The sequence below is a fragment of the Magnolia sinica genome, chromosome 10, assembly GCF_029962835.1.
Source record: "Magnolia sinica isolate HGM2019 chromosome 10, MsV1, whole genome shotgun sequence".
In the NCBI taxonomy this organism is placed as follows: Eukaryota; Viridiplantae; Streptophyta; class Magnoliopsida; order Magnoliales; family Magnoliaceae; genus Magnolia; species Magnolia sinica.
The window spans coordinates 68,757,352-68,773,788 of NC_080582.1; the positions used below are offsets into that span (position 1 = coordinate 68,757,352).

Sequence of the window (16,437 nt, forward strand, 5' to 3'; positions counted from 1 at the left end):
TGCCAGATCATTTTAGGGCATGACCCAAAAAATGAGGCAAATACGATGCTCAAGTGGACCACACTAGGCAGACCCATTTTAGGGCCCAATGATTGCCCACCGTTGAACCTTCTTGCAGATAGTCAAAGGCAATGCTAACAATGTATAACATTCATAATATCTAGTCTACTTTGATTCTTATGACCCATATATTAGTAATGTTGTACTTAATGATAAATCGAGCAGTAGATAATGGAGTTACATAATGCCTACATTATTTCATTGTTCATTTTTCAATTGGGTTACCAAATAAAAATAAAGAAAAAGGAAATAAGAAGTCTTGGTAATTTACTTTCACATCATATCCTTTTAAATTATGCATATTTGTCTTCACCAAAATTTTGAGGTACATATTCTTTTGCTCAATTGATTCTTGTTTACTTGTAGGGATTTTTCCCTTAACAAAGAGGATAGATTGTATCTATTTTGATGCCTTAAATGGTCAAAAGGAAACTTCTTTACAGACTCAATAATTCTTTACTACTTTTGAAGCTACATTTCATCTTTGCAACATCCTTGTAGCTTACTTTTGAAGCTTTGACTGATAATGTTTGTATGTCCGAATAAAGACAAAATGGATCACAATTTTTTATTTTTTGTTATTCTCATGTAAACTTTTAATGAGGATCTTGTCTTTTCTATTATAGGTGTGTTTATAAAGTATTAACATGCTAAATATATTTCTTCAGTGATTTCCATACTTGAAGATGGAAAATTTGTTGGAAGTATGATATTGCTATGTTTATAAAATCTCCCATGGAAACTATGTTGCTTTTGTTATCTTTAGACTTGAGGTGAAGTGATGTAAATATGGGAGACTATATGCTTGTATTTTTACTTCAATTATTTTCCGTGATTTCCTTACTTCTGTCGATTTTGTCTTGTAGCTTCCACTTGGGAGATTAGGGGACTAAACCCATCACCAACTCCAAGTGCTGATAAATGCCTTGTGACACAAACGTTGGAGATACAATCTAGTGGTTGGCATAGATGGAGACATAATCATTACTCAAAGTTTGAGAAGACCATCCCTTGTGCTTGTTTGTGCCAAGTAGCAGGTTGAGTAACCTAAACTCTCTCTTTTCTATATCTTGTAAAAAATAAAAATCTCCCCTTGTAATAGTGGCATCATGCCTATGCTTTATTGTGGTGTGCATGTGTTCAGATGAACTGCACAACTTTTGGTTACTATTCATTGATAGTTTGCAGATTATGTAGTTTATTTTTGTGGTTGATAATACAGACTCAACAATTACTAAGTCTTATGCTATTGTCTTTGTTGTTTTGTTCTATATCTAATGGTTTGGTCATGTGGGTTGTAAACACCTCTCTATATGAAGGGGCTAAACCATCTAGTCTAAGAGTGTGAAGTGTGTAGGCAATGTAACACCTTGTGCATATGGGACCTCTAATCTAGTAGAAGTGCCCCAACCCTGGTCTTAATATAAATCTTGTGTTTTCTCTTTGTTTAGTTGGTTTTCTCTAATATAAAAAGAGAAAACATGAGAGGTTTATATAAAGAGCAGGGTTGAGGCAGTCTTACTAGATTAGAACTCCCAAGTGCACAAGGTGCTACATTGCTTACTTGCTTCACTCTCTGGCTTAGCCCCTTCATATCAAGAGGGATCACAACTGACGTTCTCGCAACTATCCATTATGGGAAAAAACCATAGGGTTGATGTGGAAGCATGCTTGATATTTTAATGATTTAGATCTTGTGAACCGTGATACAAAGCCTCAAAGTGATTATTACACCTTTAGATCTATCAATGGAACAAAAGGCAGTACTTGAGTCTTGACTACAAATGAGAAGGGAACACTTGTACACACGTTAAGATCTTAGTAGGAGAAACTCAGATTTTGTACAATCAAGGAGCAAGATTGAGGAAGAGGATAAAGGAGATGGAATTTTGTTGGGGTGGAAGTATGTGAAGAACACATACCCAGGACCTATATTATAGTATGGACCGTTGGGAACTTCGAAAGACGTAAAAATAAAAGCTTTAAAAAACTTTTATTAATGCAAGATCAATTCCCCATCTAGATATAATCAAATTTCAAAACCCTAGTTTGAATGGTTTAGATCATACCTTAAGGCCACAAGTTTTTTATGTGAAGAATCAATATGGTTCTTTCTCAGATTGAGGAAGCCTTTCCGGATCTATCTCCAATAAGATAATAAACCCAAGCTACCAAGTCTATCCATTATAGGGCAGTAAAGAATGGTTAGAACCAGAAGAACATGGGCAGTTGATCAGATGGGCCAAAACCAAGGTATTCCATACTGGTAACGGTGTTCATAATAGTCACCACCATTACCGATATGGGTATCGGCCATAACGGCTGATACAGGGGTGTAACGACCGTTACGACCCCTGTAACGGTTGAAAATTTTCTTTTGCTTGAAAAATTCTGAAAAAATATCTAGAAAATCAATAATAATGTAAATATTTCAAATATTTATTTATTTATTTTGTTTTGAACATGTTTATGGTAGTGTAACGGTCACTCTTTGGTGAGAGTGTTGTATCGGGTTGTCTAGTGAATTGTTTAATATGATTATGTATCTAATGTTTACACATTACAATCAAGCATTAGGACTAGAAATCAGAAAAATGCATAAATACTTCTTTTTCAATTTTTTGAAAACAATTCAAAAAAGCTCTCGGAGATTCTATTCGCTCAAATCACTTCAATCCACAGTTTTAATATTAAAAGCTATATTAAGAGTGGTCGAAATCTGTTGTAAAATAATATAGGAGAGTTTTTGGAATGAGAAAAGTGAAAAAGAGGAGAAAAATGAATTTAAATAGAAAAAAAAGTGGTCGTTTTTGAACCGTTACAGGAGTAACGATCATTATGCCTTGTAACGGCCTTTACGGCCACCATAACAGTTGATACGGTCTCAAAAAACTAACTGCCCCTTTTCACCCCCGTATTGCGTAACGGTCATGACCATTATGTATACGTATCGGCTTTTAAAGGCGTATCGTAACAGATATGGACACCCCACAATGAAGATGGGAAGAGATGAGAGATTTTCTTCTTTTTCTTCTTCTTCTTCTTCTTCTTGTTCTTCTTCTTAGGTCAATTTGGATACAATGGCCATTGCCTAAAGCATTGGAGGATTGTGTCAAGCCTTTGGTCCAAGAGACTTATTATGCCCTGATTGCCTTGATATGTCATAGTTTTGACTAATCCTTAGACCTAAGGTCATATGGGAGTGCAAGCTCATGGTGTTTTGTGCTTTGGCACACCTTGCAAGGTTAAATTAGTGGCTAACATAAGGGTGTTGTTGGGTACAATTATAAAGATATGGTCATGGTCCATATGCTCCAAAATGGGATTCATTAGTTGTCTCGATCAAATTATTAGTGGCTTAGATCTTAGTGATGATCGTCCATCAATTGCTTGGACCTGACACTTAAAAGGTTTTAAATGTTTAACCATTTGTCTTTTGTTTCAACCATTAGAAGTTTTTTAATCGTGTTTGATGGATGTCCGATGGTTAAGATTTTGTGGTCTACCTTTTAGATGGCATGTGATTTTGCTCAAGAATGGATGCTATTGGACAATATAGGGATTGAGTAAATTTGGGTGCATGTATAAGGCAGGCAGGCGTACAAACATTTGATGGTGTAGGGCATTACTGAAGTCTGTAAGGGTGAGGTGCACTATATCTGAGGTTCCTTTTGAAACCCCGATTCCTCTTTATAATAGATCCTATACCAAAGGGACAGAGCAAGAGAAAGCTTTGGATGTCCCCACTCTCCATCCCAAGGGATGCTTGGTGTGGGGATGTCTAATATAAAGAGAGGAAAGATAAAAGAGGAAGATAAGAAGAAGGGAGAAAAATTCTCTCCTCCCCTCCATCATACGTCCATACGTGTGGGTCCCCCTTGTGGATGGTTCTCAAGTGCATGTGCCCATCCCTAACTTGGGTGTGTGTTGTGGCTCTTTGCTCTCCTCTTTGTTGCAATAAATTGGGGAGAGACCTACGTTCCAGGATTGGCATTGGACTTGTGTAGTGATCACATGCCACAAAGTGGAGATAGCATCATAGCCATTAGTTTGTGCTTTTGGGTGCTTGATAATATCTAGACGAGGATCCTAATTAGATTTTAAAATTGCGATGTCAAAAAGTTTTACGCTTCCATGTCTTTCAAAATTGATTAACAATTCACACTCTCATGTGTGGAGGGCACTGGCAACTTGATGCTCGATTGTGGGGATTAATCCATCTTGGTTCATATAATACAAGATGACTATAAACTAATCCTAGCTTGCTTAAATCCACTTGGGTGGTTATGGAATATTACAGATAATTAAGAATCATGGATCATTAACTTTCCAATAACCCATTTGGGCCTTTATGTCCACTCCATTTCCTGAAGTACCTTAAGAGATTTCATAAAAGGAATCCCTATGACCCATTAATTTGTCCAAGTTTCCAATCAAAATTAATAACAAAAGCACTTAGAAAAGGGGTCACTTATGACCCCATTCCATTCATCAATAAATTTTACTAATGACAAAGTTCCAATCAACAAAATAATTAGTCGAGTCCAATTGGATATCTAGGTCATACATAAAGCCAAGATGGGCGAGGGTAATTAATGAATTCACATTTCCCATAAGCATTACATTTAATGAGAGGGGAAATTAATTCCATATTAATAAAACCTTTTCCTTTTTTTAAAAAAACCCCTCACTGAAATGAGATTGTTTTAACCCATAAATTGACTTCTTTAGATAATAAACTTTATCACTCTCCCTAAGCAACAAAGCCAGGCGGTTGCTCTATATACCTCTTCAAGCAGATCACCATGAAGAAACACTTTCTTCACATCAAGTTGGTGCAGAGACCAGTCTAAATTGGCAGCAACGTAGATGACCACATGAACAGAATGAAGCTTGGCCACATGAGAATGTCTCATAGTAGTCAACCCCTTATGTCTGAGTGTATTTGTTTGCAACTAGTTGAGCCTTTAAATGATCCACTGACCTATTGGGATTGTACTTGATGGTATATGCCCATCTGCACCCAACTACAAATTCGTTACAAGTAACTCATCGAACATCCAAGTCTGATTTTGACGAAGAGCAACCATTTCTTCTTCCATAGCATGCTTCCACGCATTACAGTGAAGAGCCTCTTGGAAAGAATGAGGAATAGACATAGAAGACAGAGAAAGCAAACTGTCAAAAGGAAGGAGATAAGCCATCAAAAGAAACAAAATTAGAGATTAGATTGTTGGTATAGGTATGTATATCCTTACGAAGAGCAATGGGCATGTCTTCCTCATTGGGCAGTGTTGGCAAAGACTCAAGAGAAGGATCTTCAGATGGGGTGGCCTGATCGATAGCAGACACGTTGGTATGCTCTCCATCTCCTTTCTTAGAATGCTGGGAGTAGACCTGCAGCGGAGGAGGATCTGAACCTTGCACAAGAACTTGCTTAACGAACGAAGTTGTATCTGACACTAAAGGAAGAGTGATAGATCCTTCTTCAAGTTGCAAAGTTTTTCCTCTCTCAGAAAAATATAGAGTACTATTGAAAAACATAACATCGGCTGACACATACTGCCCATGAGCGACTAGATTGTAACACTCATGACCTCCTTGAGTATAAGAGTAACCTAGAAAAATACATTTTATAGCTTTGGGTTCGAATTTATCATAAACATGGTCAAAATGATGTATGTAGCACACACACCTGAAAACTTTAGGAGGAATAGAAAAGGGTTGACGTTGGGAATATTATAGAAAAATGAGATTTCCCACCTAAGACTAATGAAGGCATCCTGTTTATTAAATAACATGCAGTTAAAATTCATCACTCCATTCTTATGCTCTGCAACTCCATTCTGCTAAGATGTGTGCACATGATGTATTGTCAATGATGCCATGGGAGGAAAGATAAGAAAGAAAGAGGTTCGACGTATATTCCCTAACATTGCCAGATCTTAGAATAAATATTTTAGCATCATGTTGAGTTTGTAGCTAGGGCTGTTCACGAACCGAGTTAGCTTGTTTAGCTCGCTCGATTGAACTTGAAAAAGCTCGATATGACTCGATTGGATATTGAGTTTGAGCCAAGTCGAGCTGATTTTTTTAGCTCAAAAAAATTCCGAACTAAGTTTGAGCTTGCCCGAGCTCGACTCAACTCAGATTGAACCCCAACTCGAATCGAACTCAGATCGAACCAGCTCGGTGACTCGGTTATTTTGATATTGATGTTTCTCACCAAGTGTTTGATGAAATGACTCAATGAAGTTTTGGTTGGTGGCAAGAAAGGTATGTATATGAAACAAATACCATTTTTTCTTGATTTTGATGTAGCCTACAAGGTGTTTGATGAAATACCTGTAAAAAGCTGCTGCTGTTTTACATACAGTAAGAAATTGAAAGTGCACTCCATGTGTTTGTGAAAATGTCGCACAGGCTTGATCTTGGCTGGAACTTGGCTCAAACTGGCCCGAGTTGCTGACCAAAGCGAGCCAAGCTGGCCAATCAGGCTCAAGGACCGAGCTGAACCGAGGTTGAGTTGGGGTCAACTAGTGGCCGAGTCGAGTCGAGCTATACCAAGCTCAACTCGGTTCGACTCGTGTACACCTCTATTTATAGCTGCATATGAAATTCTTTAAAACACAAATACCTCAGAACGATCTTTCATCAAGTATAACCATGTCATTTTAGAGCAATCATTCGCAAAAATAATAAAATATTTAAAATTAGACAAACTGAAAACATGAATTGGACCCTTTATTTCACGATCGAGATAGTACAATCCATTTAATTCATGTCCTCCACCAATTGCCTTCCCCATCTTTAGATCCTAAAACACATAATAAGAAGGATAGAATATGATAGAACAATTTAGAGCTTTGGTTAGTTTATTGATAGATAACAAACTCAAAGGAAATTTAGGAATATACAAAACTAGGATAATGACAGATTTGGGGTAGGACAGATAGTACCAACCTAGATACGCCAGTGGATGTACCATCAACTAGGGTCATAGAGGGGATAGATGAGGACTGAACTAAATGTGACAACATACTATGCTTACTAGTCATGTGATCGAAATGACCAGAGTCAATAATCCAGGGGAAACTCTAAGAGAAGTGAAACATGCTGTGGAGGATGAAGGCTAAGTAGAGTGATCTTTTATAAGCTTGGCATACTTTTCCTTGGACACAGTAACTATGTCTCCTGAGGTACTTAGCTTAATATGGGTGGAGACAGATTTGGAGCCATAACCCTTGGAACCATCATCCAACGAGCTAACTTGATTTGCCCAAGCTGGTCTTCCAAGAAGATCCCAACATGTGTCAACTATATGATTGGTGAGGCTACAACATGTACATTATCGATTACCATGGCTACGACTGCATCCACAGTAGAAAAAGATTTGATGAGGATAATGTGAAGAAGAGATGAGAATATTGAGAGAGAAGGAGGAGGAGAGTTTGGGAGAGATGATATGTGTGAGGCTTGCATGCCCTAACACATAATATTTTATTATGAAAAAGCATATAGTACACTGCAGGAGAATAGGGAAGTGTGCACATGCACTTACACTAAAAGGACACTATAAATAATATTTTATTATGAAAAAGCATATAGTACACTGCAGGAGAATAGGGAAGTGTGCACATGCACTTACACTAAAAGGACACACTATAAATATAATACACTAGCATTCTCTATACTCCCCCTCAAGTTGGAGCATAGATGTTGATCATGCCCAACTTGTCACGAACACGATGAAGAGCATCTCGACTCAAGGATTTTGTAAGAACATCAGCAAGTTGATCCCCAGATCGAACAAAAGGAGTGACAATTTCCTCGACTTTCTCCCTAATAAAGTGACAGTCAACCTCAATATGCTTGGTTCGCTCGTGGAAAACTGGGTTACGAGCAATATGGATAGCCGCTTGATTGTCACAGTGAAGAGGAATAGGACCCGAAGGAGGATAGCCAAGTTCTTCAAGAAGATTGCGAAGCCACACAAGTTCACATGTCGCATGAGCCATAGCACGATATTCTGCTTTAGCCGCAACAATTGGCTGCTTTTTGCTCTTCCAGGTTATAAGATTGCCACCTAGGAAGGTACGGCCGGATGTAGATGACCAAAAGTACTACCCGCACAATCAACATCGGAATAGCCCGAAAGATGAAGATGACCATGCAACGAAAGTAGAGGCCAAGACCCGGCTGATTTTAAATACCGAAGTATGCGGTAGACAGCCGTGAGATGAGAAGTACGGGGAGCTTGCATGAATTGGCTAACAACCCCCACCGCAAATGAGAGATCTGGGCGAGTAATAGTCAGGTAAATAAGCCGGCATACAAGTCATTGATGCATCTCGGGATCAATAAGGAGAGTACCATCATCTGGTCGAAGCTTCTGTGAAGGATCCATGAGAGTGGTAGCAGGCTTGCATCCTAACATGCCAGTCTCCATGAGAAGATCGAGCACATATTTTCGTTGTGACAAGACCAATTTGGATGATGAGCGAGCAACTTCAATTCCGAGGAAGTAGCGAAGAGGACCAAGATCCTTGATTTCAAACTTGGTCTTCAAAAAATCTTTGACCTCCCACATAATCACTACCGGACAAAACAATATCATCCACATAGACAATGAGAACCATGATGCCCGTCGATCGACGACATATAAAGAGAATGATCAGCATGACTACGAACAAAGCCAAACTCCAAGAGAGCCTGACTAAAATTTTCAAACCATGCACGTGGAGATTGTTTGAGTCCATAAAGAGCCTTCTTCAACCGACATACAAGTGCAGGGTTGTGAGAAGCAACAAAGCCAGGAGGTTGATGCATGTAAACTTCCTCTGTAAGATCCTCATGGAGAAATGCATTGTTAACATCAAGCTAAAACAAGGGCCATGATAAATTAACGGCCAAGGAGAGCACAACATAAATTGAATTAAGCCTAGCCACCGGAGACAATGTCTCGAAGTAATCCACACCATGAGTCTGGGTGTAACCTTTAGCAACAAGACGGGCTTTATAGCGATCAATTGAGCCATCTGGAAGAAACTTGATTGTATAAACCCATCGACAGCCAACAGGCTTATGGCCTACAGGAAGTGGCACAAGATCCCAAGTATGATTCTTCTCAAGAGCAGACATTTCTTCCATCATCGCCTTTGTCCAATCAGGACTGAAGAGCATGTGAGAGAGATCTAGGAATAGTCTGTGATGAAAGGGAAGCTGCAAACGACTGAAAAGACGGTGAAAGATGATCATATGAAACGAAATTACTAATGGGGTGTTGAGTACAAGATCGTGACCCTTTGCGCAAGGCAATGGGAAGATCTAAACTCGAGTTAGGAGAGTCACCTGAACCAACATCCAAAGTAAGCGGAAGGGTAGATGATTGAGCTTGTGAAGATTTATCTCGACGCTGATACACCCGCAGAGGCTTAGGCTCAACCATATCACCAACAGGATGCTGAATAGAGGGGAGAGGAGTTTTCCCATGATCATTAGTGGAAAGAGGAGAACAGTTATACTCCCCCTGACGCGCAAGAGGATCACAGAGGGATCTGCCTGGAGAGGAGAAAAAAGAAAGATCCTCAAAGAAGGTGACATCGGCAGAGACATATTTCTTGCGAGTCAATGGGTCAAAGCATTTATAACCTTTCTGACTCCGAGTATACCCTATAAAGAAACATTTAATCGCCCTGGGACTAAGTTTATCATTACTCCCATCCAAAATTTGAACAAAGCATGTACAACCAAAAACTTTAGGTGGTAGAGGAAATGGGTTATCATGAGGATACAAAATAGTAAATGAAGATTTATAAGACAGAATACGTGAGGGTATACGATTAATAAGAAAAGTAGCAGTTAAAAGAGCATCACCCCAAAAATGTTTGGGTAGATGCATACCAAGTAGAAGGGTGCGAGCAACGTCAAGAAGATGACGATTCTTTCGTTCTGCAATACCATTTTGTTGAGGAGTGCGAGCACATGACGTCCTAGATAAAATACCACGTTCTTGCAAGAAGGACAGAAAGGCAGTAGACATGTATTCTCCCCCATTATCAGAATGGAGGGATTTGATGGAACAATGAAATTGAGTGCACACTTCATGATAAAACACTTTAAATGCATTAAATACTTCACTTTTAGATTTCAAAAGATAAATCCAAGTCATGCGGGAATAATCATCAATAAAGGTAACAAAATATCTAAATCCAAAAGTCGAGGTAACCGGAGCTGGTCCCCAAACATCCGAGTGAACCAGAAGAAAAGGTTGAGATTTCCTCCCAGAAGAGCTAGGAGGAAACGTAGCACGATGATGTTTAGACAATTCACAAATATTACAGCATAATGGTTTAGTGACAGGTAAGGAGGGAAATAAAAGTCTCAATCTAGCAATGGATGGGTGGCCTAAGCGGCAATGCCACCGAGTCATGGACTCTTGATCTAGAGAAAGGGTACTAGAAGCGGCAACAAGTGTATCATCGAGAAGATAAACGCCTCCTCGCTCATGCCCCCCACCAATCACTCTCTTCGTCTGTAGGTCCTGAAACAAACAATAAGAAGGAAAGAAGGTGATGGAACAATTGAGTGATTTAGTAAGAGAGCTAACAGACAATAAGTTTAATGGAAAACGAGGCACATGCAATACGGAGGACAAAGACAAGGAAGAAGAGAGAGGGATGGAACCAATCCCAGAGATGGGAGATTGGGTTCCATCTGCGACTGTGACATACTGAGTGGGAGAAGAAGAAGAAGAATAAGAAGAAAAGATTTGCAACTTACCAGTCATATGGGAGGAAGCTCCAGAGTCAATGACCCAGGAGGTAGGAGAGGATGACGCAAGAAGGGCGGTACCTGACTGGGCCGAAGCTGCGTGAGAAGGCTCAGGAATATCCCGAATGTGAAGCCGCATAAGGGCATCATATGCCGCCAGAAATAATAAGAGACTCCCTGAAGTAGACTGCTCAGCGTGGAAGACCGTGTCTCAAGCAACAGTGGAAACAACAGAAGCAGCGGATACGTAGGACGACCATGTAGCTGCCAGCAATAATCAATAGTGTGATTAGTTCCACCGCAATGTGAACAAATGCGGGAACCATCACGTCCTCGTCCACGTCCACCACGACCACGAAGACTACGGCCGCCGCGACTGCGATCTAGATCGCGGCCTCTACCACGACCACCAAAACCAGAAATGCGCCCTGAGCTCAAGGATGGTACCCTAAGACCAAGGGAGTACTGATCGCCAACAAGATGTGCCGAACGCTCGGGTGGCACAAATGAATGAGAAGGAAGAGTAGAGATCATAACACGCTGACACATGGCATAGACTGTCGTCAATGGGGGAAGAGGATCCTGCATAACAACCTGATCGCGAACGTGAAGATAATCAGAACTCAACCCAGCGAGGAACTGCATGATACGAGTATCATCCCGTTGCTTATGAGCATGTTCATGATCCTCTTTACATTTGGAAGGAAGAGGTTGATACATATCCAACTCATCCCACATACCCCGAAGCATCGAATAGTAGTCTTTTAAGGATCTGGAGTTTTGTTGAAACCGACCAATTTCTTGAATAAGCTGGAATACCCGTGAAAAATTCTGAGATTCCGAGAACATATCATGAAGCGTATCCCAAATGCCTTTAGCCGAGGATAAAAACATCACTGAGTGGCTAATCGAGGAATCCATGCTATTCAACAACCATGCAATAACTTGATAATTCTCCTTTGTCCAAGACTTGTAGGTAACATCTGTAGAGCTTGGGGAATCATCCAAAATATACGACAACTTGTCACGGGCTCCTAAAAATACTTTTACAGATTGTGCCCATTGAAGATAGTTGTCACCATTCAACTTAATGGAGGTAATCTGCAAGGGGTTAGATTCAAGAGACCCTATGCCAAGAGATGAGGGCCCTTTGTCAGCCATAATAGAGTCCAAGAGAAATAAACCTATGCCAAGAGACCCCCTATGCCAAGAAAGATTGATTCAAACAACTCTATCTCACTTAATCCTTCAACATAACAAGAGATAAACCTCAAACAAATGTCAATCATCCAAAATACCATGAAACGCAGTCAAATAGGGCCTGACCGAGTGAAAAACGGCCCAGCCGCACGCCCATTTGAGGTTAAAAACCTCTCAAACCTTGATCTTAAGTAAAAAATCCACCATGGATAGCTTGGGAGGAAGATTTCGGTCCATCTTGAGCAAAGAAACCGAAGAAAAGCTTACCGATTTGAGGTAGATCGAAGAAAAACGGAATCTGGAACCGATTTTCGAATTTCTCTATTTCGCCCAAAAAACCACGAAATGAGGTCCAATAAATTCTGAAAAAATCATGACAAATCTTCTAAAATCAAGATCTATCAAACCCCTAAACTTTTAGCTCAAACAGAGCCCATGCGTCCGTACAACGCTGACGTCAGCAAGGTGACGTGTCGCCTCTCAACCTGTTGGATGCGGAATGCCTTGAACTTGCTCTGATACCAAGTAGAAAAAGATTTGATGAGGATAATGTGAAGAAGAGATGAGAATATTGAGAGAGAAGGAGGAGGAGAGTTTGGGAGAGATGATATGTGTTAGGCTTGCATGCCCTAACACATAATATTTTATTATGAAAAAGCATATAGTACACTGCAGGAGAATAGGGAAGTGTGCACATGCACTTACACTAAAAGGACACACTATAAATATAATACACTAGCATTCTCTATATCCACCATTACAATATGTGCCACTACCACCCCGTGTACTCTTGCCTCCAACGTGACCTCCCCTAAAATCTCTACTGCCAAACTATTCACTACGACCACAACCACCTCGGCTCCCCCCATCTCCTCTACTAGACGCAGAGATAAATGCAGACGGATTAGATGAGGATGAAGCTTTCGAATTTATGCTAGTTGTACGTTGAACTTTGGCGAATGCCTCAGTGGCGGATGGAATTTCACTACCTCCAACGATCTGAGCTCTTATAGGCTCAAACTCAGGGTAGAGGCCTGAGAGGAATTTAACCACTTGGAATTCCTCTCTGTCATTGCATAGTCTCATAATCTGTTGACAACAACCGATACACATTTAGTTCTTCCCACATGCCTTGCAAGGCAAAGTAGTACTCTCCCACACTCTAATCTCCTAGCTGGGAGGAGAAAATATTCTGGAGTAATTTATAGATGCGGGTCAATTTCTTCTCACCTAAATAAATGTCCTTCTAGTTTTCCTAGACTTCTTTTGTTGTCCTGAAGAAGATGACATTCGCACTGATTGTGGTTCCATATTGTTCCACAATAATGCTCTAATATGAGCATCTTCAACTACCCAATCTTCATACTCTGTTGAAGTTTCTACAGGCTCGAGAGAAATACTTTACCTTTCTCTTTCCCATAAGAAAGAGTTCTATAGATGTGGCCCACTGTAGGTAATTTTCCTTATTAAGTTTTGTTGATGTGATTTGCAGAGTCATCAACTCAAGATGGAGACATGATATTATTTTTGTCTCGCTCTCGGCATCCATATTTCATAAAATAAGAAACTTGAACACACAACTAGGAAGAATTTTCAACTAAATCTTACCACAACCAAACATCTAGGATGATACGAATCCACAAACAAACAATTAGGACTTTACTTGTATTATGGCTTTCACTCATGTACTATATCTTCAATCATGGCCATTAAAAAACTCCACTCACAACTCGTCTTCAAATCTGACCCTTGTCTTCAAATTGAACCGTAAATCCAACTCTTGATGATTGATGGTCCACTTTGATCCATCACAGTGGTAGAAAATAAAAGTGGACCTTATGCACCTTCATAGGGCATGATTACACGACCCACTCAATGGTGGTACAATGAGAGAATGGATTTAACTTAGGTCTACCCAAACGTGTTAGGATTTCACCAAAAGAGATGGAAAAAGAAAAGGAGAAGAAAGAAAAACGGAAGAGAGAGAGAGAGAGAGAGAGAGAGAGAGAGAGAGAGAGAGAGAGGTACATGATCAATCACGCTCTGATACCACGCCATAAATCAGGTACATGATCAATCACGCTCTGATACCACGTCATAAATCATGTTGGAAAAGAAGGGATGAAAGAGATAAAGGGAATCAAATTCTTATTATTTTTCACAGTATCAATGGGGTATAAATGCAAATGAGAAAATGCAGACATTGTTTAGATACAATGTACAGTGAATGTGGACATTGTCCAAGTAACAAATGTAGACATCGTCCGAATACAATGTACAATCTTAGATCTTGGAAAGACTACCAACACCACTCATCACCACACGTGGCATGTGTGGATCCCACATGTGGTCCACATGTGCTCAAGATAAGGACAAATAACAATCACTATTATCATTTTCATATGGGTCAATATCTGTAAAGAATTTCTAACGTGTTATTGTAAGATGTGATTGCTTACATAAGCAATTTATTCTGGATGTTTAATTCTCTACGATGCATCTTCTTATGGATAACATTATACTAATCAAACAGGAGGCAACTGAAAGTTTGGTCTCTTGCTTACACAATAATTCATTTAGAAAATTGTTGCAGATTTCTAGGAGAAACAGAAACCATTCAACCGTGTTTTTTGTTTTGTTTTGTTTTGTTTTTTTTTTTTCCCTTACTTGGGGCCTATTTTTCTATTGGTAAGTCTTATGGTGTTAGTCGCTCTGATTGTTCAGGTCTGAGAGAATATTTTGCAGCAAATCCGACACTCAAATTTGATTCTCCTACAACAGTTGTCCATTCATCAATCTCTAGTGTTTCTGGTGCTAGTTGTGAATTGGAGGATCCCAATTCGAAGGATGAGTTTTATGATGCGATTGCTAGTGATGCATCGTTGGAAGATGAAGATAGTGATGAGGATGTAGAGCTACCCAAGGTTATCCCTCTTTCTCCTTCTAACACCCTTTTGACCAAAGGATGTCAGTGTTGGTTTAGTGAACTATGCAAGTACAATCTACTCTCTTTTGGGATCATCATTTATATACTGCATGTAGGCATTTTTTTTTTTTTTTATAATTCCTATTGTTGGGACTTTTCTTTTGACTAGGGTGGACAAATGAAGCTGAAGAACGTTTCATGGGCCATTGCAAGCTTAGCTCTAAAGCAAAGATCAGGTATTCTCTTCTCCCATATGAACTGAGATCCACTCATAATCATTTATTACAAATGCTTCCATTTTAGCAAGTCACTAATGCACTTAAAAGTTCCAAGTAGGTTGCATGAAGTCTCAGTTTCCAGTAGAAGTGACTTTACAATAGCTAGTCGTATAACTTACAATTTCAAACATTTAAGCTTCCTTTTTGTTACTCTTTATGCATTTCTCGTTACTGTATGGAGTTAAAATCCTCCATTTGTGTGAGTAAGGGTATTTAAAGGGTGACCTAGCTAGCATCTTGGGGAGTCTCAACTCTGCAAAGAGCTGGGTCTTATTTTCAGTCTTTTGGCACATGAAACAGTTTGCATCGGACGTCTATGCTGCATTTTTTTCTAAACCTTTAGTTGCACTAGTAAAAAAATGCTTTGAAGACATCTAATGCACCAAGCCCAAAGAATATTTTCAGTTCATGTTAAAGAAAATGTTGGTCCATCCCCAGTTTTCTGTTCATGATAGTGGTTGATCTTTACCAAATAAGAAAGCCTAAAACCAAAGGACTAGGCTACAGTGTGCTTTTGTCACAATGTGCTAATCTGTGATAACTCCACCATACACATGGGATACATTTACCAAAGGGGACCGTCCAAATCATGGGGCCGATTGTGGATAGAGAACAGACAGAGGTTCTTACCAATTGAATGATCTTAACTGTCCAATATGTGGCTGTGAACTGGCAATGACAAAAAATCGGATGGCATCCAATCAGTGTAATTTTGTGAGGTACACTCCATCTACAATCAAGCCCAGTACCTGGATGGTCTCAATTGACATACATGCATGTAGCTTGGATGAGTTCCTGCAGTTGCGCTTCCATAGTCTAGCCCAACAAAAGGACGTCAATCTTCAAGAGCAGCTGTCCGGCTTTTGTGGGCTGGGAACGTCGACTCTGATTTGTTTACTTAATGATTTTCATTAATAAAATGCTGGTTTTCTTCATGGATGCAGCACTTGTTGCAAATACTGAATTGGATGCAAACACATCTCCTATTAGTGTTGATTTGAATCAGTTTCATGGTTCTATGCGCCAAGGGAAAGATGCATCTGATACAAACTGTTGGACTTCACCGGGTGGCCAAGGATTCATGATAAGAGGAAAAACATACTTAACGGATTACTCTAAGGTCAGTTTATTTGTGTGTGGTATCTGCTTTCATGCCCTTTTGGCTTCTAGCTTTCTGGGACACTTCATATGTCATTTGCA

General features: G+C 39.7%; 1 protein-coding gene across 4 annotated transcripts in view; it reads left to right on the top strand.

Moving 5' to 3' along the window:
• The window catches only part of LOC131216921 (protein ENHANCED DISEASE RESISTANCE 2-like), a 188,758-nt gene that overhangs the window by 82,241 nt on the left and 90,080 nt on the right, over positions 1–16,437 (top strand). For all 4 annotated transcript variants that reach the window (XM_058211538.1, XM_058211539.1, XM_058211537.1 and 1 more), the window contains exons 13-16: positions 927–1,097; positions 14,758–14,957; positions 15,129–15,195; positions 16,182–16,357. In XM_058211538.1, coding sequence (XP_058067521.1) covers positions 927–1,097; positions 14,758–14,957; positions 15,129–15,195; positions 16,182–16,357 — 614 coding nt within the window. The remainder of the gene's footprint in view (positions 1–926; positions 1,098–14,757; positions 14,958–15,128; positions 15,196–16,181; positions 16,358–16,437) is intronic.